The sequence below is a fragment of the Oreochromis aureus genome, linkage group 19, assembly GCF_013358895.1.
Source record: "Oreochromis aureus strain Israel breed Guangdong linkage group 19, ZZ_aureus, whole genome shotgun sequence".
NCBI lineage: Eukaryota > Metazoa > Chordata > Actinopteri > Cichliformes > Cichlidae > Oreochromis > Oreochromis aureus.
Window position 1 is genome coordinate 11342770 of NC_052960.1, and position 24013 is coordinate 11366782.

Genomic DNA, 24013 nt, shown 5'->3' on the forward strand with positions numbered 1-24013 from the left:
ACAAATGTACAGATATGAACATTAACATGTTCTGCCCAACTTCACCCAACATATACTTGGTCTTTTTAACTATTACTTTTTCACTGTCCACCTTTCCAGCTCCATCATCAACATCCCCGGGGAGTCAACCCTGAGGCGAGACTTCCTGCGCCTACAGCTCGCCAATAAGGAGCGTTCAGAGGCCCAACGGCGGCAACAGCTGGAGCAACAGCAGAATGAGGAGCACAAGCGCTTACTGTTGGCTGAGAGACAGAAACGCATCGAAGAGCAAAAGGAGCAGAGGAGGCGGCTGGAAGAAGTAAGAGAGAATGAAGTGAAGGCAAAGCTTTGAAAGTATACTGTAGCTTTTCAAACAACCGATTGCTTCACATACACATACATAAAATGTTCAAACTACAAAATATAGTAGGTCATAAACCAACAAAAAAAGAAGAAGAAGAAGAAAAAAACAATCCAAAATTCATAGGAAAGTCTAAGGAATGTTAGCTTTTAATTGTTCTTGTTTGCATCATCTGTTAATCAGACACTGTTAGTCAGTGTCCAGTTTAATTACACAGTTAATGTCTAAAACAGAATGCAAAAACTCATTTGGATATTTGCATATAAATAGCAATAATCAATGCATATCAATACCCATCACCATCACTGGGGTTCTCCCAAACAGGATTTCAAAGGGACTTGAAATGATTGAAAGCCAGTCTCTTCGTAATATTTAATGGCTTCTGTTTCTGGGGCTTCATGGCTCCTCCACTAGCTGGATGAAAGAACAATGATGTGTTAAGTCCAAGCCTAGCTGTTTGATAGCTATACTTACAAACTGTGAACAATTATCAACTTTTGTGGGAGTTGCTCATCTGGGAACAACCTCTATCAACAATGCTTTTGCTATGACATCTTTGTTTCATGTTGCGAAGGCCTCCACCTAGAGATAGCGTGTCAACCATAATAAGACAATATTTCTTCCCAACACTTGGAGCGAGCTTTATGAAATCAGTCGTGACAGGTTCAAATAGTGTGGCTCTGGGTGTGCCACTTGGAGCGGGTTTAATGAATGCATTGCTGGGGCATGCGTGCAAATATTGAAAATTTGAAGTTACGCTACAAACTGAATGAGTACACAAAAATGCTATTCATCAAATCAAATATGAATATAAAACTACTTGTAAGTGGTGCAAAATAGAGTAATCGGTTTAATTACAACCGTTTGAGCCCCATCTCAGCTGAATTACATTTATCTACAGAAAATATGTAAGCATGTTACCATCAATAACCTAGTTTACATATTAGTAATACATCTGACAAATTCATGTAAATTTTTCTAAATTAACAGTCACCACAAATTAACATCACTACTATGTAAATATCTTTTCTAATTGAACCATTTCCAATAATGTTTATGTTCTCTGTAAAACAGTTTATTATCTATAGGAAAGAATATTTGGTTCCAGATATTTGAATTTGCAAAACACAATTTTGGTAGAGAAAGAACGACATTTCTACACACACTTACACACATACACGGACACACTCAGAGCTTGTTCCCCAATGTCCCTTTCTTAGTTCCAGAGAGCAGGCTTACAGAAGGAAATCCTTAGCCCATAATCTGTGTGCTCTCTGTGGGTTCCCCCAAGGATTTGCCTTCCAATGCACCTCTAAGCACCATGACTAGACTTAACTTACATGAACCCACCACTTCAAGGGTGTCTGTGTCTTTGTACGCGTGACCAAATACACACATTATTTACACATGTGTTTGTATACTCATTTCCTGTGTTATTATCCTAGAAGGTGTAACACGTACCAAAAAAAGCGTACCAAACAAACATGATTTCCTGATTTGTGTTCACTGTGATGATCCTTAATCTTTGTGCGTTCCTGCTTTCCTGACAACAGCAACAGCAGCGTGAGCGTGAGCTGAGGAAACAGCAAGAGAGGGAACAGAGAAGACGTTATGAGGAAATGGAGCAGCTCCGCAGAGAAGAGGAGAGGAGACATGCAGAAAGAGAACAGGTCCATACTTGTATTGCAAAACTTGTATTTGTGGTGCGACAACAGGATGCAACAGATATATGAACCACGATGTTGGGAGTTAGTGTAGAATTCCTCAAACTAATTATACATTGGTATAATACAGTTACATAATAGGAAAGGACATTTCTTTCTTTATTTGTACATTTGTAATGCTGTTTTAAATTAATCTTTATTTTTAATCTGGCTTCATCAGTTGCTAATATAAAATTATAATGATTGCTGGATATAGAAGCTCAATGTTTGAGTCGTGAATCAAAATTAAAAGTGTTGAACTAAAAGCACTGTTACATTACACAGAGGTTGCTTAAAGCCTTGGTGGAAACTCATCCCCGGAGTTTCTTTCTCTAAATCCGCTGCTGGTCCCTCAGTGATTTGTTTTTCTTCAGTATTTGTTATTTCAAAAATGAATATTTATTTTTTCTAGCTTCATCAGCTGCATGCCATTGTTTTGATATAAAAACTCAAAAAGTAAAAGTATAGAACAAAAAATCACTAAAAGTTGTTACATTGGATAGAGGTGCCAAAAACCTTGGTGGAAACTCTAAATCCACGGCTGGTCCTTCAGTGTGTGTTTGTTTTAACTGATCCATACTTTTTTCCCCACTTATTATTTTCCTTTCATTGTTGCAGGACTTTATTTTATTATAATCAATGAGAATTGTGTGGCAAAAATATAAATATTACATAAGAAAATTATAGAGCCCCTCCCATGAGCTATTACTTAGCACTTTTTTTTAGAAAGCAGAGAAAGCTGTTGCAGCATTTTTAGCATAGAAGTTTTTGCAGCCTTATAGGAATGGAAAATTTTATAGTTTTTTATAGATGCATGCATTTTGATTGTTCTGTATCTTTCCCCTTACTTGTCTCTTTCTCTCTTTTAACATGTTTTTCTCTTGTCCTCTCTGTGAACTTGAGCTGCAGTTCAGCCATGTATTTTTTGTCTATCCTACTTTCTGTTTATCGCTCTGCTGCTCTCCTGCCACGCTTCTCAAGTCTTTTGAAGAGATAACTTCAAACCTCTTTTTTTCTCATTTTCCCTTTGTAACACATTACAATTGTTTGAGGATATAATATCTTTTATTATTATCTTCTCTCCTCATCGAAAAGAATCACAGGAGATTATATTCTCTATTTCCCCCTTTCTGTCTTTAGCTTTCTTCTCTGCCTGTATATAAATGTTCAGATCTCCAGATTTGTCTCTCAATCTATTTCTATCTCCTTGTGCCGTCATGCTGCTCAGGAGTATATCCGTAGACAGCTGGAAGAGGAACAGAGGCAGTTAGAGATTCTCCAGCAGCAGCTACTGCAGGAACAGGCATTACTGCTGGTAACCACAGCCCTCCCACGTGCTACAACCGCTCCCCAACTGTGCTGTGTGATCCCTGTCCCCACTGCATGCACCTGAATGGAATATATATTCTTTGGCCTATTAGCTACAGATTTGAGCAAAAACATTTTTCTCTGAAATTGATTCGGATCACTGAACGCATGTGCAGCATCATTTAGTTGGCTGGATCTCAAAGGATTTTGCAGACAAAAAACACTTCTGTTTTGACTGCCCTGTTATGTCATGCAAAGAAAATGTAGGACACTGTTGTTTTCCTCAGTTTACCTCTTTTTTAAGAGTATTTCCTTTTAGTATTTGTATACTGCATCACTCATGCACTTTAGAGCTAAAAATTGAAGACTGTGCCAAGTTTGAAAGGAAACCTTTTGAGATCCAAAGGCCACAAAAATGACCCCTAGTGCCAAAATCCAGTGCTGTGCTATGTCGTTATTCTTGTGCCCATCGCTCCAATATTTACATTCCTCTTCCCTGTTGTTCCTGCAGATTTTGTTTGTTTTTTTGCCAGAGCTATATGTAGAAAGTGTGTTTGTGTTCCATATTGAGTTAATCCAATGGTCAATTTGTATGTTTGTCATGTCTGTTATGTGAATGCATGACTCAAATCTGACACTATGTGGAAGATTGTGTCACACACAAAGTATTTTCAAATACAATTAAAAGAGAAATAATGTGTATGGACTTTCCTCCCAATTTGAAAATTATTCAAGCCATTCTCAACCCTTAAATTCTGCACATGTAGGGAGGGATAATGATCATTAGAATATGCAGCTACTGTTTTTCTCCTTGAGTTTATAAACGCATTGAAAGTTGCGTAATACCTATTGACCTGATTTTGTGTCGATATCTACCGGTACCTCCTCTTCCTCACCCATTTTCCCTTGTTCTAATTTGTCTTTGTGTCTTTGCTCCCGTATAAAATATTTTCCTGTTTTTTGTTTCTCATCTCTTTCCTTCCTGCCATTCACCCTCTACCTTTCTTTCTTCAGGAGTACAAGCGTAAGCAGATTGAGGAGCAGCGGCAGGCAGAGCGGCTACAGAGGCAGCTCCAGCAGGAGAGAGCCTACCTGGTGTCTTTGCAGCAGCAGCAGCAACAACAACAACAGCAGCAGCAGCAGCAGCAGCAGCAGCAGCAGCAGCAGCAGGAGGAGGAAGACAAGCAGAGAAGAAACCGCTTTACCACTATAAGGATGTCGTTAATCCTAACGACAAGCCTGCCTGGGCTAAAGAGGTAATATACATGACATGCAAAGATATGCATGGTCTTTTGAACTTGCTTGTCTTACATGAAGAAAGGTTCTGAGCACCAGGTCTGTGCACTAAATGTTTTTATGCTGATGTCAATAATGTATTTAAAGTGAACCTCAACCAGTGGCCTTATTGCATTGTGGTTATCTTATTTAGCAGGTTGTACTAGAAGCAGGAACTTTGTGAGGAGAGTAGTGGAGAAACTTTGCTTTTTGAATCGAAACACACTTTTAAAATGAAATCTGTTTCTTTAATAATTACCCTGTGAAGTGTGCTTTGTGTGTGTCTGTTGCTTAATGTCCTCTGACTGTGACCCCTAGGTCCCGAAGCAGCAGCAGCATGCTCATGGTAACCCACCTCGTTCCCGCATTCGACATCATCAGTCATTCAACCAGCTTCAAACTTCAGCTTCTAGCTCTCACGGCCAATCTAGATCTCAGGCCCCTAAGCGTACTCTTTCTCATTCTCCCCAGCTTCTCTCCAGCCAGCTTCCCCATATATGTATTTCAGTAGACCCTGGTGAACCCCTAGATCCAGCGTTGAAGCTGGAGATAAGCCAGCAGGTCAAAGAACTTAGAGCTCAGAAACACAATCGAAGGGGGCGTAGCCCGGGGTATGTCCCAGAGCACAGTAAGTCTGCTGGCCAAGGGCCCAATAAAGGTCCTGTCAAGAGCCCTAAACAAGGCTCTGGTTATCTACTAGAGTCTAGCAGTCAAAAAGGGAAGCATAGAGATAGACCTCTGTCTGTCCCAAGTCAGCCAACCATTAAGGGGCTAATGTCTCAAGACTCACAGCTTAAGGCTCGACCTCATCCGATATCTCCAGGACAGATCCAGAATCCCACGCCTTCCAAACCCATGGCCTTACTGGTTAGTGCCCATCGACGTGGCAGGTCACACTCACCCTGCAATAGAATAGATGTAGACATAGAGCTTGATAATCCGGGAGGATGGCACAAATCGTTGAGCCATGACAGCCTTACGATGTCCTTGGACTCAGAGGCAGTTGACCAAACTGACCTCCTCTCTCAGTCCTTCCCTGCAAATGCTCTCTGTTCTGCCCTATCTAAACACAGGAACTCCTACTCACCTGCTCCCAGCAGTAGCAATCTTCTCCAAGTCCCTGATAACAATCACTTACTTTTCCCTCTTTCTGATAGGGGCATGAACTCTGAGACATGGGGGCAACATGCAATTAGAGGTAGTTCCTCTATGTGCGATCTTAGTGCTTCTGCACCTGCAGGGTTACTAAACAGAAGCATGAATAATATTAATTCAAGGAGTTCAAACTCTCCATCCCCTTGGTTGTGCCTTTCTCCTCGCAACTCTCCTCAAATTTTCCACACACACTCCCCCACATCCTCAGTGTCGCTGTCCACATCCCCAGTATCACCATCCAGCAGTTTCTTCTCTCCTCCATTCTCTCCTGAGAGCCCTGGGTTCAACACAGAATCTCCTTATTACCCCACCTTAGTCTTGCCTAACCAAACCTCATTTCCTAACAGTTCACCTCACTGCTCCCCACAAGGCTCTCCCTTTGGATCCCAATCCCAGATCGTCAGGTCTGTTGGAGCAACAGAGTGCTAGACTCTGCTCCAGCACATGTATATAAGACTACACACACACACACACACACACACACACACACACACACACACACACACACACACACACACACACACACACACACACACACACACACACACACACACACACACACTTGTACTTCTATATTTGTGATTGAATAAATGCTCTGCTCCACTCATTTTAACTACAGGAGGATATCAAGTTTTTGTATTACTTCTATGGCTCAGATATGACCTTGATAAATTTCTAAAACACTGCTTGACATAACAGTCAAATGTACCAAAATTCCCACAAAGACAGAAGTACAATTGGATACATGCAGAATGTTCACACTCAAGCATACAGACAGTAAAAGGTACATTTCCACTTTTGTCCCTATAAAGCTTATATATATTTTTTTCTTACTGTTAGTAACACATTTACTTATTCATTTTATATAGCTCGTATTATTTATGGGATTGAGATCAAGGGGAGAGGTGCCTGTGTTCAGTTATAGTTTAATACCACTTTGTAGATACAGTAGCCTAGTTAGCTAGACCACTCATTCCCCCCTGCCTGCCCCCTGAATGCCCCTGCCACCCAGTTTCCCAGAGTGCACCGTGATGAGCCTACTTCTAGATATCTCGGATTTGATGGCATCAGGGAAAACCCACCCATCTCATCTTCCAGTTAGGTCAGTCAACCAGTAAATCATATCCTAACCTGGTGATGGGTGCTGGCCAAGTGGTGGTGGGATCCTTTAATAAACCTGAGATGCCTTCCTGGCGACCTATTCTTCTTCCTCATCTCATACAGTATTTTTTTCTGTATGTAGATGCAACATTGCCAACAGCTAACCTCCAATATTCTGTTCTCTCTGTAGTAGAAAGAGTTTTTGGGTGGTAAACTTATGACAAACACAAAACAATGAAATATGCGCTACCCAAAAGGTTTTTCTTCATCTTTTTCTAATCTCTCTTTTCTTGTTGTTTAGTCAATATACTAACCTTGATTACACTCCACAGATCAAACTTCGATCTCAGCAGTACTTCGCCTAAACCACTGAATGTTTTTTCTTTCAGTTCCATCATCCGTAGTTGCATTTCATTCAAGGAACTAACAAAAACTGTTTGATGCTTTAAATGTCAAAGTTGCAACGTTGTAGTTGACCTTGTAGCAGGCAACTAACACAGGTTTGAGGAATGGCTCGGTATCGCATAGCTGTTTTGAACCATAATCTGAAATAATCCTGCTAGATTATGTGAGCTCCTGTGGATTTAGAGAAAGCTTTTAAAGAGAAAGGCATGCTTGTTTACCTGGAGGCTGTTGCCATCACTCAACCCTCAAACTACAGATGGGTAGAGTGTTTAGAGTGGAAAAGTGTGATTTTGGCAGCTGGGTGTATCCCTTGGAACATTCTCCTACTGCACAGCAGATAATCTGATAATCAGATTACACTGGCAAGAGGAGCTTCCTGCTCCTTTCACACACAGATGTATTTACTTTGACACACGTGAGCCCAGTTCAGTGGAAACGGACTGGAACTACACAAACACTTCAACATTGAGTTGTGCTTACGTGGTTCCTTTATTCTGTTTTGAATGTGGCATCTGATAAAGGAGATTAGAAGCTATACTTAACCTTTCACTACAGCCATCAGACACTCTTACTCCTCAACATGGAGAAACGACACCACAAACAACTTAAATGAGACATAAATTAGTCAGACACCCAATCTGTGGGTGAATAAAGAACCTATTCGTTGTGCAAAACAAAATCTTTGTGTTATTGTTCGCCTGCTAGTTTACCCTGATAAGGACTTCTGTGGAAGTCTGGCGTGGCTCACCTGTGTAATTATTGAGTTGAAGAGACGGTTAAGACTGGTTTTAACTCGAAAAACAAGACTTCACTTAGTGACACAGAGTCCTATCATGTCATTAAAACAATGTGCAATATAAAGAGAGGCTCTCGTAAATTTCTTATGCAATATCCAGCAATCCGTCAGTCGCACACTTCCACATTGCGGTTGTTGTCACCGCAGAGTAGAGTGATGTTTAAGATTGTCTAGTGGCTTGTAGAGGTGCATGGGTGTGTGGGTGATGCCCATTGTGGATCAGACATGGTGATTGGTTGTGTTGTGTGCTTCACTGTGAGTGACAGTCGTATGTGACCTGCCTCAGGTGGAGGAGCGATCTAAGCTGAACAGACAGAGCTCTCCAGCGCTGCAGCACAAAGTGTCCAACCGCATCTCCGACCCCTCCCTCCCACCCCGCTCCGAGTCCTTCAGCAGCGGGGGCATGCAGCCTGCCCGTACCCCACCCATCCACCGTTCCAACGAACCACAGGTGTGTGTGTGTGTGTGTGTGTGTGTGTGTGTGTGTGTGTGTGTGCAAAAAGAGGCGCTTTCACCTTTCGTGCCTTCTCTCACATATTGTTGTCTACCTCACCCTTAACCATCCTTTGTCCATTTCACTCACACTGTTAAACTCTAACTGACTTCATCAATGCTTTTATCCCCACAGATGGCTCACCTGGTTCCTGTGAAAACCCACACTAGCTCCATGTCTGGCTCTCAATCTCTGCAGGACCAGAAAGACTCAGCTCTCAGTGAGGGTGTGAGTGTGGGCTCCCCCAGGCCTGAGATGCCTCGTCAGAACTCAGACCCCACTTCTGACACCCCGGGACCTCCACAGCGCAATGCTGGCAGGGAGGAACGGGATCGTGACAGGGATCGAGATCGGGATCGGGACAGAACCGCTTGGCTGAGAGAGGAGGACATCCCACCCAAGGTTGAGATTCAGAATCAGAAATGAAGGCTAAGAATAACTGGTGTCTTTTTTTAACCTGTGTTTATGCTTTTTATTTATTGTTTCAGCATTTTTTGAACTCTGTATTTAAATATTGCATAGTGTAGTATACTTGCAATTTTATTAATAATTCTGTTTTAAATGTTTTTAAATCTAATTGACTAAGAATGTTGGCCTCTCCTGCTGCTTGACAAATCAATGCTATACTGTACATCATGGTGTTTTACCATGTCCCTCTTTGCCATGGATTGGTAGTGTGCTTTAGAAAGACGAGGATACATGTTTTGAACACTTTTCCAGGAGAAAAAGCAAAGTTTTATCTTGTTTCTGTGTTTGTCCAGGTACCCCAACGGACCACTTCCATCTCCCCAGCCTTGGTCAGGAAAAACTCTCCTAATGGAGGAGTAAGTCTGGGTCCCCGGACGGGTTCTCAGCTCATAAGGGCAAGGTAAAGGCCAAAGTAGCAAACTGATTTTGAATGACTTTCTGTAACAGTTCCCATGTGTTATTCCTTAGTGTGTTTAAACACAAATAAAAACTTGTATTTATTTGTACTTTTGTATGTAGATACTGCATATTTAAAAGGTTTGCTTTCATCCTTTTTCAGCAACCCTGACCTGCGGCGCTCTGAACTCTCTTTGGACGCTATGCTGCAAAGAACCTCTTCCAACTCATCATCTTCCTCGTCCCCTTCATCTCAGGGGGGTTCAGCTGAGAGGAGAGGTATAAAACCTCAAGCTCTTAAACACATAACACAGGCTGATACACACAAAACCTAATCTGGCAAATATCAAGTGAAAGCTTGTAAGTAAACCAGAAAAAAAACAATGTGTAGGCAGAGGATCACACATACTGTGTATGTGTACCTCCACATACATTGACATGGATTTCAAGTCTATCAGCAGGGCATTGCAGTTCTGCACCGATCAACCTGTCTGATGTGCCCTGTTACTCTGGGCCTCTGGAGAGATTGAAGAGAGGAAATGAGAGAGGGAGATAGAGAGAAGCGCAGAGCGAGGTGTCAAACAACAGGCCACAGGGATATCTAAGATATGCATGGATTTCCCTCTGACAAACACATAGAAGGGTTGAAGTACCTTGATATTAGTTGGATTTATTTTTCAACTCTGTTGACAGCAAATAGTCTTAAAGATGGAATAAATACAGATGGAGAAAAATAAAAAACTTTCTAATGAATGAGTTTCGCAGTAAATTAATATCCGGCATATTTAGATTTTAGTTAAACTGCTAATTTTCTTTTAATCACCATTTTTTGTTTTGGTAGGTCAAACAAAGCAGGAGGGATCCCCACCAGGAGCCAATCAAGAAGCAAAGCTCAAGCAGGAGGAGGGACGTGAATCAACAAGACCCAGCAGACCTGCCGTGAGTCAAACAACACAGACATACAAAGAACCTCTTTCTGTCACAGCCATCTCCTCTCTGGGAATCTTTTACAGGCCTCCTCCTCTCTTTTTCTACTATTCACTTGATCTTTCTTTCTCTTCCCATCTCTTTCTTCTTCTACTCTTCAGAGCTATAAGAAAGCCATAGATGAGGTTAGTGAATATTGCGCCCCCCCTCCTGTTTCCTTTATTCTGGTTTTCCTTTGATCTTCAGAGCCCCTTTTCTTCCCCTGGCATGATGGAGTTAGTGGGTTTCACAAGAAGATGATGTTTCCTCTTTACGCTGACATATCAGGGTGTAATGGCAATGACAGTGCATGTGTGCTTCTACACACATACCTGAGAGAGTGTATATATGGATGCGTGCCTGTGTGGGTTTGCATGTGTTTGGTGGGGGCGTGTGTGAATATGTGTGTACTGCCAAGCACCTGAACAGTCTTTGAATCTCTTTTCCTGTTTCTCTATTATCACGGTTACTGGTCAGGAGGAGCTGGTAAGCGCACCGTGTGTAATGATCCTCCCCCTGTCTGCATGATTTGGTCTGATCCATCGGCTTGGGTGATGGGGCGGCGAGGGAGGGGAGGAACCATGGGCCAGTTGGCATGGGGGTGATTGGTAGAGTGGAGTAATTCTGCACTCCAGTAGTTTATAAAGCTTGATTATATGTCTTTCTCTGTTCTTATGACTTGTGTTCTCAAGAGTCATACTTGCTTGTGAGTGAATGAAAGTGCTGATTTTGATCAATCCTCATGTTGAAAGTTAGAATTCAACTGTTAAGATTTTTTAAAAGTGTACTGCCAGATCAGCACTCTTGTTCCATGGCTCTTGTGTACAGGCTCGGATGTCTATGTGACAACAGTTAAGTTGGCCTTTAGTCTTGATGGTCATGGTTTGTCTGAATCTTTGACCCTCTTTGCTTCCCTTGCCCTTGCGTGTGATTTGGTCTCTCAGTCTTGAGGTTCTGAGACTGAATTAAATCACTTTGTTTTTTCTCTCCTCTTTTTTCCTTTGTTCACAGGACTTAAGTGCATTAGCTAAGGAACTCAGAGAACTAAGGGTAGAGGAGGGAAGCAGACCTCCAGTGAAGGTAAAATGACAACTGTAAATTCTCAAAATTCAAACATGAATAAAAAGTTGAGCATGGAAAATAGACAAAGCTAAAAGCCAGTTTATGTTGTGGTTAAGGTTAATCAGGGACAATGGTAGTGACAAATCTTCATGTACAGATAACGTGCAAAAAAAAATTCTAAATCATTATTAAACAGTACAAATTTAAATTAGACTCTGTCATGTTAGATAGCCCTGACCACTGCTTCAATACCATTTTAAATTGTAATTAGCCGATGGGATTCAGTCCAAAAGAAACATTACTTTAAATATATTTTTGCTTATTTATAGTAATCGCTGGTTAATTGTAAAGCTACAAGTTGTTTGAATGGCTTAACATGTTTTAGGTTCAACCTAACTTAAAAGTCACTGATATTTTGTATTTAATTTTTTTTATATATTAAAAAGAACAGAAATGTTAGGTCTCATGTATCTATGAGACCTAACATTTGTGTTTGCAGTACAATTTCTTCTTCACAAAAATCATTAATTTTTTTCTATTAAAAGGGGAAAAAAAGATCTTGCTAGGCTAAACAACTTATAATAATAACTGACCTATAATGACTTTCTTCAGCCTTCACTGACACTGCTGACTGCACCACTCTGCCCCACTTCTCTTTATACGGCTGAGCAGAAACCATACTCCACTACCACACTTGCATCCATATCTGCTATTTTGCAGTCTGCTTCATTCTTGCTGTTGTTGCCAAAATTATGATGCCTTTGTACAATAGTGCCACCAACTGCACGTTAGCAGAACAGCATGAAAGATCTGTGTTCTCTTTGCCACATTCTTCACTGTTTGCACAATATAAACCAAAAAGTATATATCTGGTGGAGTCTAAATGACTTCTAGAGGGAATCAGATACAACCGTAAATCTTCTATTATTAGTGTTGCTTCTCAGTGGTTCGAAAGTAAATTTTTCTCTCTACTTCTTGTTCATTGACACAGGTGACAGACTACTCGTCTTCCAGTGAAGAATCGGAGAGCAGCGATGAAGACGGGGAGACAGATGGGACTGTTGCTGTGAGCGATATTCCCCGCATAATGTACGTTTTTGCCTTTATGTTTCCTCTCTCTTGCTCTAACATGCTAGTGTTCGTTGGTTTGGAATTAGCACAATGCCAGTAGCGTGTTAGTGTAATTTTAACTTTAAATATTTAAGTCTCTGTATTTTTCTTGCAGGCCAGCAGTGCAGAGCAGTGGAGAGTCATATGGAGGGTTGACAGAAGACTCTCTGGGAGATGCCTATAACAGCTCGAAGGACAGTACTCTAGTAATGAGAGAGGTGACGAATATGCACGCACACACTCAAACATGCTTACCCACTGGCTACATGACAAAAAAACCTGTTATTTCTGTAGAGCAATATATTCTTTTATGCTCATCTTTCTGTTCTCCTAACTTCTCTTGATATTTAAATGTCTTTATCTGTCACACAGGCAGAGGAGAGGAGGAGAGGAGGTCATAGTGAGAGTAACGGGTTTGGAAATCATGGTAACCATGGTAACCTCCCTGACCTGGTACAACAGAGCAACTCCCCGTCAGCGACGCCCACCACAGCCCTGCAGGAGCTCAGCGACATGGCTGAGGTGAGACACGGGCACAAATTGCACACTTTAACAATGATTCCTGTGTCTTTATGTCACAATAGGTAGACTATTGTTGGACTTACTGATTGTGTTGTGTCTTACAGTTTGGTGTTGGTGGGTCCAAAGCATCATTTACTCCATTCGTTGATCCACGGGTCTATCAGACCTCCCCAAGTGACGACAATGAGAACTCAGCAGCAGGTAGTAGGATAGTGTAGTGTTAATTAAATGTCAGTCAGTGAACTCCGTCTTTGAAATGAGCTGTTAGTGGAAAAAGGCGTTTCTTACCTGTCATCATTGTTGCCAAAATGCCAATCACATATTCCCTTCTGTCTTTGTTCGTCTTTGTCTTGGCAGCCATGTTTGCCAATGAGCTGCTGAGGCAGGAGCAGGCACGACTAAATGAAGCCAGGAAGATCTCTGTGGTAAATGTCAACCCCACCAACATCAGACCCCACAGTGACACGCCAGAGATCCGCAAATACAAGAAACGTTTTAACTCCGAGATCCTTTGTGCTGCACTTTGGGGTAGGACAGTGTAGCCTTTATCTTACCCACTACAGAAAGCAAAATATTCTATTTGTGTGCTTTTGTTTGCTTTTCTCTGACTCCGACTCTTATCCGTGCACGTTTAGGTGTGAATCTACTAGTGGGGACAGAAAATGGTCTCATGCTGCTCGACCGAAGTGGACAGGGAAAAGTTTATAACCTGATCACCAGAAGGCGCTTCCTACAGATGGATGTACTAGAGGGCCTCAATGTGTTGGTCACTATATCTGGTAGGTTTAATATGCATACAGTATGCACAAGACGCTCATACCTGTACCTTATGTTACACTTTCTGCAACAGACATTAAGGTAGTAAAAGACATGTTGACAAAATCTATTTCATAAGAAGCTTTTTATCTCATTTTTACAGCAAGAGGTCATTTGTTTTTGATTCTTTCATTAATTTATTTTTTGTTTTACAAAAAATATTATTATTATTATTTTAATACTAATTTGATCGATTTCATTTTCCTGTTTGCCCTTCCCTTCACAGGGAAAAAGAATAAGTTGCGTGTCTACTATTTATCCTGGCTGAGGAACAGAATACTACACAACGACCCAGAAGTAGAGAAAAAGCAGGGCTGGATTACCGTAGGAGAACTGGAAGGCTGTGTGCATTATAAAGTTGGTAAGTGTCTGTTTGTATGAATAAAATAAAGTTTAATTTGAAGGGCCATTGTAGTTAAATTGGTATCTTCTAACCTGCTGTGAAATTTATAAACCACAAACTGGGTAATATAATTTCCTGCTGATTTTGACGAATACCTGATTGGAATTTTTTTAAAACCCAAACTTGTTGAAGGAGCTGATGTGCAAAAGCTTTCTTGAGAATTTTAGAAATTAGTCAATGCTTGGGAATGAATCCATTGTATCTAGGGTAAGATTTTTAAGAATTTGTGAGTCATGAACTTTGATAACAGACTGAAGCAAAGGGTGAGATTTGCAGCAGGTTTCTCAAGAAACCTGGCAGGAATCATATCAGATGGCCAAGAAAAAGTGTGCGTAGGAGATATTTGGGAGATCTGACATGCAAATAGCTGGGACAAGGATTAAGCAATATTTTGAAAGCTTTTATGATTCATCCATGAACAAGTAAAATCTAACAACATAAGTCTCTTAGGAAATCCCAACCAGCAAATGTTGTGGGAGCACGAACCTAAATAAAGAGTTCATTGATACTAAATAAATAAAACTGAGTGTTCATTGTGTACACTGGGCCAATGGAAGGCCACTTCTAATTTCTTGTTGCCTTAAATGTGTCTTTGTCATGTTTGCAGTCAAATATGAGAGGATCAAGTTCCTGGTGATTGCTCTGAAAAATTCAGTGGAAATCTATGCCTGGGCTCCAAAACCCTACCACAAGTTCATGGCCTTTAAGGTAAAGAAGTAAAAACTGAAATTACATCAGTGCTTAAAAACATACTGGACACACGCATAAGTAGAATGCATGTCTACTGCGTGCACAGCATGTGTATAAATTTATATAAAGTTTATATACTATATATGACTCTTGGCCTTGTAAATTCCAGTTTCATGGACTGACTTTATGATTTGATCACGCCTCCCTTGACTGTGTGTCATTCTCTTTCAGTCATTTACAGACCTACAGCATCGTCCCCAGCTGGTTGACCTGACGGTAGAAGAAGGTCAGAGGTTAAAGGTCATCTATGGCTCCAGCGTGGGCTTCCATGTCATTGATGTGGACTCAGGCAACCCTTACGACATATACATTCCCTCACATGTAAGTAAAAGACTACTTTCTACATATGTCTAAACATGTTTTATCAATGGGACTCTTTCTGTAAGCATCCACAGCTCACTCATATGTTTTTTTCAACCGTTACCTGCTTATTGCCGCTCGAGCCAACGGTGACTCATCTGTTGTTTCATGAGGATTGACTCATGTTGGTTCTTGGAATACAGTGATCTTTCATGAGAAACAATTTACTTGGATGACTGAATGTCATGCAATAAAAGACATATAGGCATATATGCTGCTTCATTTGGTGTGTAGTACTTGGATTATCTTTGTTAAGAAATCAGGTTGTTCATGTAAACTGCTTGCTTTTATTACAGAGCATAAAGAAGGAACACCTACTTCCAAATGTGACTTTAGAATTGCTATCAAAAATCAGCTTATTCATTTTAACCACTCCACTCTTTGAAGGTTGGGAGACAGTCACTAATTTTCCTCTTGTATGCTTGAGTGAAAAATTAAATCTGGTTCTTGCATGCAGATTAGTTTGTTCCATAGTGGACGCTAATCTCATGCTTTAATTCAAATACAGGTCAAAGACAGTTCAGCCCAAATCTTAACTTCTTGGCAATATTTTGGTAGACATGATGAACCACAGATGAGACGTGTTATTCTTGAGCTGTTGTACCGTGCAATAATGCATACTGTACAGGAGGATAAATAACCGAATATTCTTAATCACTGGCATGTTTTGCTGTTTCCACCTTTCACCCATGCTTCTTTTTTCTCTCCTTCCCTGACAACTTCCTCCTCCAGTGTGCCAAACAGATGAAGGTGACATCCTGCTATCCACCTTTTAGATTAGATCAATAGTTCTTTAGTAAAACCCCTGTAGTGGATACACAGCAGCTACATGTGCCTATATGCAGTTCACTAGTGTAGATACTAGATAACCAGAAACTGGTGTGTGTGTGTGTGTGTGTGTGTGTGTGTGTGTGTGTGTGTGTGTGTGTGTGTGTGTGTGTGTGTGTGTGTGAACAAATTTGTCTTACCCACAGCAGACAGCACAAGGCTCTCGAAACATGTACTTACTTCCAGCATGAACAAAAACGCAAAATTTAAAGTTAAAAAATACAAAAGCTGACATGCAAGAAAATCATTTGTATTACAGTCAAACAGCGGTTTCATTGACTGTATTGCAGTCAGGTTTTGGGCATACCTGATGGTATGCACTTGACTTTCACAGATCAGTACCACCACAATTTGATAGCCTGTAAACCAGTGCAAACTTGTTCTGCTTTCATTAATGCATGAAAGCTAGTTTGTGTTTTGAGTGCCTTTGTAAATGTATGTGCATATTCCTGTGGGGGTAAGATGAGTTTTTTCACGGCTTGCCTTTCTCCTGAATTGTTGTCTTAGAGTTCATCTGGCTGCCACAAACTGCTTTCAGGTAACTACCATGAAATAGCATGCTGACACAAGTAACAACACTTATTCTGAGGCACCACAAATGGAAAGTATACAGGTTCAAGCAAACCGAACACTTCGATGGTCTGAAGCTCCAGATATTTGGGCAGCTTGTTCGAGGATTATAGAATATAGTCCAATCCAACCCCCTAAAAAACCAAACCCACGCCAGTCCACAGCTTAAATTCTAGTGATGAAAGCTCTATAATATTTTAATCTAATGTAGATTATGATTAAAGTTGACAGATTTGATTAAACCCTCTAAAATGCTTGGGTGTGTTTATCTGTATTAGATCCAGAGCCAGGTGACACCCCATGCCATCGTGGTGCTGCCTAAGACTGATGGAATGGAGATGCTGCTGTGCTACGAGGACGAGGGTGTCTATGTCAATACCTATGGTCGAATCACCAAGGACGTGGTGCTACAGTGGGGAGAGATGCCTACCTCTGTTGGTAAGTCCCACCTACATATGGATTTATTAATGCATTTGATTAAATTAGATTTCTGTTAAAATTATTGTCATTATAGAGTAATTCAGTCCAGACCTTAAAGCAGCACAGAGAAATAGCCAGTTCAAAGATCTTAATTAAATTAGCAAAATATGAAGTAAAGAAATATTAATATGCGTTTCAGCTCCTACATGTGTGTGCATGCATGTGTGTTGCGATTGAGAGGTCTCTCAGAACTGTGCTTAAAACATTAAAACTTGTTAGCACAACCAAGAAAGAGGCTGTCAAAAATGAGGAATCATGAGTAGAAACCACTAGCTCTTATAGTGAAGCAGGTCACTGATATGGTTTGGGTTAAATTGTAATAGTAGGTAGGTCCACTGTAAACCAATGCAAAGTTGTTTTGAGTAGACCTATGGGGTTTAACATTGCTCTCAACCACCATCATCTGAACACAAAAGGATGATATATATTTTTGCAAGCTAGTTGTTCCATCCCTATATTCCACATGATGCTCCTTTCCACTTGGAGAATTGATGTCAAGGCCCATTGAAACTGTTGTGACAGCATGTGGTGTCCCAGCACCCTAATAAGACACTTAATGTTGCTTTTCTTTGTGTTTGCCACATCTGTTTGCATCTGTATGTTTGAGAACTCCAGAAAACACTAAAAAATTATGTTTCTTTCTTGTATTGTACAAAGTATTATCATGGGGTGGCTAGTAGTGTTACATTAGTACAATAATGCTAGTTCTACCTGGATTATTAAAATCTGTCCCATGAGCTCAACTGGCAAGGTTTAAGAACTGCCATGTTGACGAGGAATTGTTCATGAAATATATTTTGTTTCAGTTGAACTGCTCAATAGTCGCCCCTGACCTCTTACTTCTGTGCAGTGTGGAAAAAGTACAAAGAATAGGTCAGCATATGTAAAGCATTGCATCATTGCATAACTTGCTAGTTAAGTTTTCAAGAAAGGAAAATATGTAAGTAATAAAGTTATAAAGTCTTTCTACAGTGTGGTCTGTTATACAAGGAAATGGACTGTATGTAAATCTGATTATACACCGTTTTACATATTTTTTTTAAATGTTTTTCTCTTTTTCAGCCTATATTCATTCTAATCAGATTATGGGCTGGGGTGAGAAAGCCATAGAGATCCGTTCTGTAGAAACGGGTCACCTGGATGGAGTTTTTATGCACAAGAGAGCCCAGAGACTAAAATTCCTGTGTGAGCGGAATGACAAGGTAATATGCTGACTTACTGCTTTGGACTAGTGTGGCACGAGTCACATATTGTGAAATTACCTAACATTACTTGCTCTGGTTTTGACCTATCTCGAGTGTCATGACGGTTGCAGTGCTTTTCTGGATGGATAGAGCAGAACCCACATTTGCATATGGAAGCTTTTAAAACATGAATTCTAAGAACTAAGTTTATTATACAGTGCACCCGAAACATAGCCAAACAACAAAGTTTGAATGAACTGCCATGCATAATTTTAGCATTTTGGGAATAATACTGCTGTATTTCAAGAGTGGGACCATATCTCATACACTCCCCTTTCAGTCCCATGGTTTATATATGCCTCCCTGCACTCCAGGCAGTTTATTATCTCCTTCTCCTTTCTCATTTCCCACACTTCTCATTAGTACTGTGGATGTTCTCAGCCCAGGAGCTGCTGCCAGTCCTCATTAATGCCTTCTTCAGTCTTAGGCTATATGGATATATGCTTATCTTTCAATAAATGTAGCCTAGCCTAACTCAGGATGTGGTCCCTTCTAGTGAAAAAGAGTTTTAGATGCAGGTTGGACATACCTATACATATGTCACAGTTTGTAGGTGGTGATGTCTCGAGTACACTTATTTGATAAAAGTAAATTCAATTGCATCATTGCTAATAATAATTGTGCTTTTTGGTTGTTGTAAAATAATGTTCACAGAGAACACATGCTTTTTATGTTTTTTTTTATCCAGGTATTCTTTGCATCCGTGCGCTCAGGAGGTAGCAGCCAAGTTTTCTTCATGACGCTCAACAGAAACTCTATGATGAACTGGTGATGTCTCCCCTTACCCACTCTGCCTCACTCTCCCACTGGTGGCAGCCGACCTTGACCCACCACACATCTCACAAGTGAACGCGACTCACCGAGATGCCACAAATGAACTGTTGCAACACTGGAGAGGCTTACACAGTGTAGAGAGAAAAAAAGAAGTTATTTTAGAGGAAAAAGAGACCAATTCTAAATAAAGACAGAAGTTATTCTAGATTAAACCGGGTCATTCTGAAGCCATCCAGCTGACTGGCAAACTGGTGCCACCGAGTTTCCAAACAATCTCTTCTTTCCTGTTTCTCTGCAACTCTTCTTTTTCTGTAGCTCAATTTTTGCCTTTATTCCCTCAAAACTGACCAGTGCATCCAAGTGTTTGACAAATGTACAAATACACTTTTGACCTTTCTTAACCCCCCCCTTCACGCCTTCTGTCCATCTTGGTAGCTCAAACCTCATTTTTAGTCCTTTGAGACCCATATTCATCAATTTCTTTACTTCCTACCTACTGTGTGTGGAATACTACTACACCTCAGAGATTGGAGAAGCAATATATGAATACAATTTAATCTAAATTTAAATATACTTCTAATAGAGCGGTGCAGGGAGAGCAACTGAGAGATGACAAATCCTCTTTGAATGTCAGCGATGAAAGCAGACAGCCTGATTGATTTTCTTTCTCCTTTGACACTCCCTTCCACCTCCACTTCCTCCCCTCACTATCTTTTGGTTTCTGAGAAAACCGAGTTGTGATTTGACGTTCGATCGCATGTCACCGATAGAGATGCGGTGAGCAATTCTGCCGTCAGGTGGGTCTTAACAGTATGCAAAGATGATATCTGTGTCCCTTTAAAATGAAATCGCTGGTCCACCCTGTCCTCTTCCCTTCTTTGTTTTCCTTTCCTTCCTCACCTCACCCCTTTCCGCCAACATCGTGATGATGATCTCTTCACTTTTACGTCTTTAAACTCTGAAGGTGCTGCATCAGATATACTGTAATATTAAACGAGCAATGGGAGTGGGGTTTTTTTTGTTTTGTTTAATTCTGTTCTTTTATTTTCTGTGGGACAGTTTTGAGTCAGACAGTCTTTGAAGTTTGATGAAATGTACAGCACATCTGTGTCTCTGAAATCAGGAGTGTATTTTAGTGTGTACGTATGCGTGCGTGTGTGAATTTGTGTGTCTCAATCAAAGTTGGACATTGAAATCAATGTCCAGCGAGAATAAAGTAATTCATGTCTTTGTGTGTAAACTTACCTTAATCTGATCAAAGCAACACTGAGTGTGTTTACATGCAGATTTATAATTTTATCTTCGTAGTATGAAGTTTATGAGTTGGTGTCTGAACACCATACGTTTAAAATAGGCAATATTAATGGCTGATTTTGGGGGGGGAGGGGGGTGTTTTGTGTGTTTCCATGAACACAGTAGTGTCTTGGCTGTTCACTCTTACAGCCACTTAGCTGCAGAAATATGACAATGCATATAAAGAGCTCATAGCCTGGATATGAGCTACTATCCCAAATACTGTGTGCATGTGAAAGCACTCGTTGTTAACAACTGTGGGGTCTTCTTGAATCATGCTCCTCCTTGGTTGGTTCTTCTGATTTTTGGCTCCTAACTGTTTGTACAGTGCCTAGCATGATGTAAGCAAAACTTAATCAGAGGCCAAAAGATTACTGCTTTTTTTTGGCCTATATGGTTACATTACAGGTTTGTTTTTGGTTGGGTTTTTTTTTTTTTTTTTTTTAATCTCTGTGAAGGTTATTATCTAACTTAACTCACTGGCGATGTTATTTTTCTCCACTTATGGAGATGTACATTAACAAATTTAAGAGTTTGATTATTCTTTGAAAGGAGCAACTAATTATGACAAAACTTAGCCATATATGTCCAAATACTTTGCACAGCTCAATCATCAAAATTATGAAATTGATTTTACTTGTCAAAATTGAGGCGATTTTGGCTTTACATTAAAACCGTCATCAACCCACCACCTGGAGACAAGCTTCGGGCAGCTCATGTAGAGCTCAGTTACTGTAACTATAAAAATGTGACGACTTTGCATAAGCAGTAAATTAAAACCACTAAAGACCTAAAACTCACACCTTTAACCTAAATGCAACCAGCTGGCACACCTCCCACATCTAATAGTCCTGATGATGGTTTAAATTTAAAGTCAGAGCTTAAAAAGATGCACTCCTGTTTTGTAATAACTTTGCTCTTAGATTTCTCAGTAAATTGGAATGGTTCACAAAAAATGGACATGTTTCTCAATGTAATGATCCTCTGAATGAAGTTCTTATTTTCTGTTAAATTGTTCAATGTTTTCTGTTGTATTTTCAAGGATTTTTTACACATCCATATACAGTAGTAGCTGTTACTGTGCACCTGTAACTTAGGGTTACCGATCTCTGTTAGGGGGAGCAGGCTCTAACATTATAGCAATAAAGAGCTTAGCTGCAGAAACCACTGTCTTCCATGTGTGTGTATGTGTGCACACATGCATTTCTGTGTCTGATTAATGATCATGTGGGAATGGGGCATTATTGCAGTGTTTGTTAATCATTTAATTCGCTCCCCTCATTGGAAAATGCTGACTGTCATTACACTGAGGTTTCTCCTTTCAAAGACGAAACCACTTTGTTCTTTATTCAATTTAATTCTTGTTTTCTTTATTTTAAAAGAGCATTACTAATGTCCTGTTTTGGGATTTATTTGTTTTGTAAAAGAGATGCTGTAAGAGAGAAATAAATGAAACTAGCATTACTCTTCTCGAGTTCTGTGCTTTCTAAATATGTTTATGAGAGAGTCAGTCGTTTTTTGCAAGTATGCACATTCGTATCACGTCTGATCCTCAGACTTTGTCCAGTCCAGCACTCAAGTATATCATTAACAGCAAATGTGTGTGTCTGTGTGTGTGTGTGTGTGTGCGTGTGCGTGTGTAAGCGTGAGAGGAAGAGAAAGATAATGTCATTGCTCCTATCAAAAAAAGCATTTTTTTTTAGCAACAGTATGCTAACTTTGAATTCCATATTTAATTGCAATATAAACGTCATGTTTCATAATATACAAGTGGAAACAGCCCACAGAAGATCTTTAGATCAGAACTTTTCAATGTAAATTCTTCATTGTCTCATTATACTTGCCATAAATATGATATACTATAGTAGTATGTATGTTTGTGCATTGAAATTAGGAATACTACTGCTTCAGTTATCTGTAAAAGGTCTTCCTGGGATGTGTGTGCATCTATGTGCATGTGCCATGTGTGTGTTTGTCTTTAGTCAGTGGACACAGTGTAATCAGGCATGCTGCTTGATCATTGCTAAACTCCTGACACTTTGGACCCAGCATGGAGACGGGAAAGGTAAGCGTATTTGGACATGTACATTCTTTACATTCTTTGCGCTTTATAAAAGGCTACATATCTGTCTCCTTTTACTGGTTCATGGAAAGCAGTATTTGAAAGCAGGTGTCGTTGGCGTACAGATGCTTAAAGCTTAGAGACTGTTAGACGAGAGGACACTGGCTTTTAATCATCAGGGCGTCCTGCTTGCATTATTACCTTGCTTAAGACACTCTCGTGAGTAAAATTATGATATGTCTGCTTCAAAGAGACCTTAAACTTGTTTAATTACTTTTGTATGAAAGCATTCATTTACAGAAATAATGAATAAATCAGTAACTCTTTGAGCCTCCCTCATTTCTTTACATTTTGCCTCTATTGTGTGCCTTTCTCTTTTTTTGTATATCCTGCTCTTGATTGTATATATTTCTTCTGTTTGCTGTTTATTCCTGCTACCTGGATACCTAATGAGCTAGACCTTCTTCAATTTTATTCTTCTTCTTCAGGAATACATGACAGTAGATTCTATTCATGTGGGTGTAGCATTTTCACTCATCCAAGTGACTTCTTCAGTCTCAGCTGACTGCAAGTTTCCCAACCTTGTACATTTGCATAATGACTGAAACTTGCACCATTAATGGGTCATAAAGTCAGTTATCAATGATCAGTATTATATAAATTGTAATGGGATCAAAGGGTATAAAACGGGAAGGTGCATTCTGTCTGTCATTTTAAAGAAGAAAGACTTCACTGCTGCATTCATCCCAGACTGGAGGTCATCTGAAATTTGGAGATGTCCTGCCTACTTGAGAGAGCCATTTGGGTGTCATGGAGCAATGTAACAGTAACAGCCTAAGCTGTTACTGCTTAGGCTGTAACTTAGGCTTAGGAGTGAAGAATGCTCTACCTGTTGATCTGACTGTCTAATGCTCAGCTGGAAAATGTACTTGAAAAAAACGTGTTACCTTTCCTCCCCAAAAAAGTTAGGAAAGTAGCAATTGTTTACTCCTCCTGTCCCATGCCAGCATGCCCTGAGCTTAGTATTAGGCAATTGTTTGCACTATAACTGTCTATACTGTTTTCAGCGTTTGTTGTTTTTAGTTGCTTCTGTTCCCTGTTCATCCCCTGTACTGTAGAGAATGCTTGGTTCTCATTGTCATTAATAAGTCAGACTCATTGAGTCTGTTCATAATATTTATGGACACAATCTCTAGACACAGTCGAGAGGTAGAGGGGGTCAGATTCCATGGACTCTGGATATCAGCTCTGCTTTTTCCAGATTAGTTGGTTCTCTTACCATTTTGTGTAGTATATAATGAGAATATTAAAAGGATATTTCAAAGTCATATGG

The 24013-nt window shown here is 40.2% G+C and overlaps 2 protein-coding genes across 2 annotated transcripts in view; both read left to right on the forward strand.

Moving 5' to 3' along the window:
- The window catches only part of tnika (TRAF2 and NCK interacting kinase a), a 56133-nt gene extending 34049 nt beyond the window's left edge, over positions 1-22084 (forward strand). The window contains exons 12-34 of the mRNA XM_039603164.1: positions 100-298; positions 1894-2010; positions 3272-3358; positions 4366-4475; positions 4529-4607; positions 8370-8534; positions 8712-8978; positions 9338-9444; positions 9604-9719; positions 10282-10379; positions 11418-11486; positions 12460-12557; positions 12694-12796; positions 12951-13100; positions 13205-13301; positions 13458-13628; positions 13736-13879; positions 14143-14277; positions 14927-15027; positions 15241-15390; positions 17106-17265; positions 18370-18509; positions 19240-22084. Coding sequence (XP_039459098.1) covers positions 100-298; positions 1894-2010; positions 3272-3358; positions 4366-4475; positions 4529-4607; positions 8370-8534; positions 8712-8978; positions 9338-9444; positions 9604-9719; positions 10282-10379; positions 11418-11486; positions 12460-12557; positions 12694-12796; positions 12951-13100; positions 13205-13301; positions 13458-13628; positions 13736-13879; positions 14143-14277; positions 14927-15027; positions 15241-15390; positions 17106-17265; positions 18370-18509; positions 19240-19323 — 2947 coding nt within the window. The 3' untranslated portion in view covers positions 19324-22084. The remainder of the gene's footprint in view (positions 1-99; positions 299-1893; positions 2011-3271; positions 3359-4365; positions 4476-4528; positions 4608-8369; positions 8535-8711; positions 8979-9337; positions 9445-9603; positions 9720-10281; positions 10380-11417; positions 11487-12459; positions 12558-12693; positions 12797-12950; positions 13101-13204; positions 13302-13457; positions 13629-13735; positions 13880-14142; positions 14278-14926; positions 15028-15240; positions 15391-17105; positions 17266-18369; positions 18510-19239) is intronic.
- A 584-nt stretch (positions 22085-22668) lies between these two features.
- slc2a2 (solute carrier family 2 member 2) overlaps positions 22669-24013 on the forward strand; it is a 7639-nt gene continuing 6294 nt past the window's right edge. Inside the window, exon 1 of the mRNA XM_039603653.1 lies at positions 22669-22683. Coding sequence (XP_039459587.1) covers positions 22669-22683 — 15 coding nt within the window. The remainder of the gene's footprint in view (positions 22684-24013) is intronic.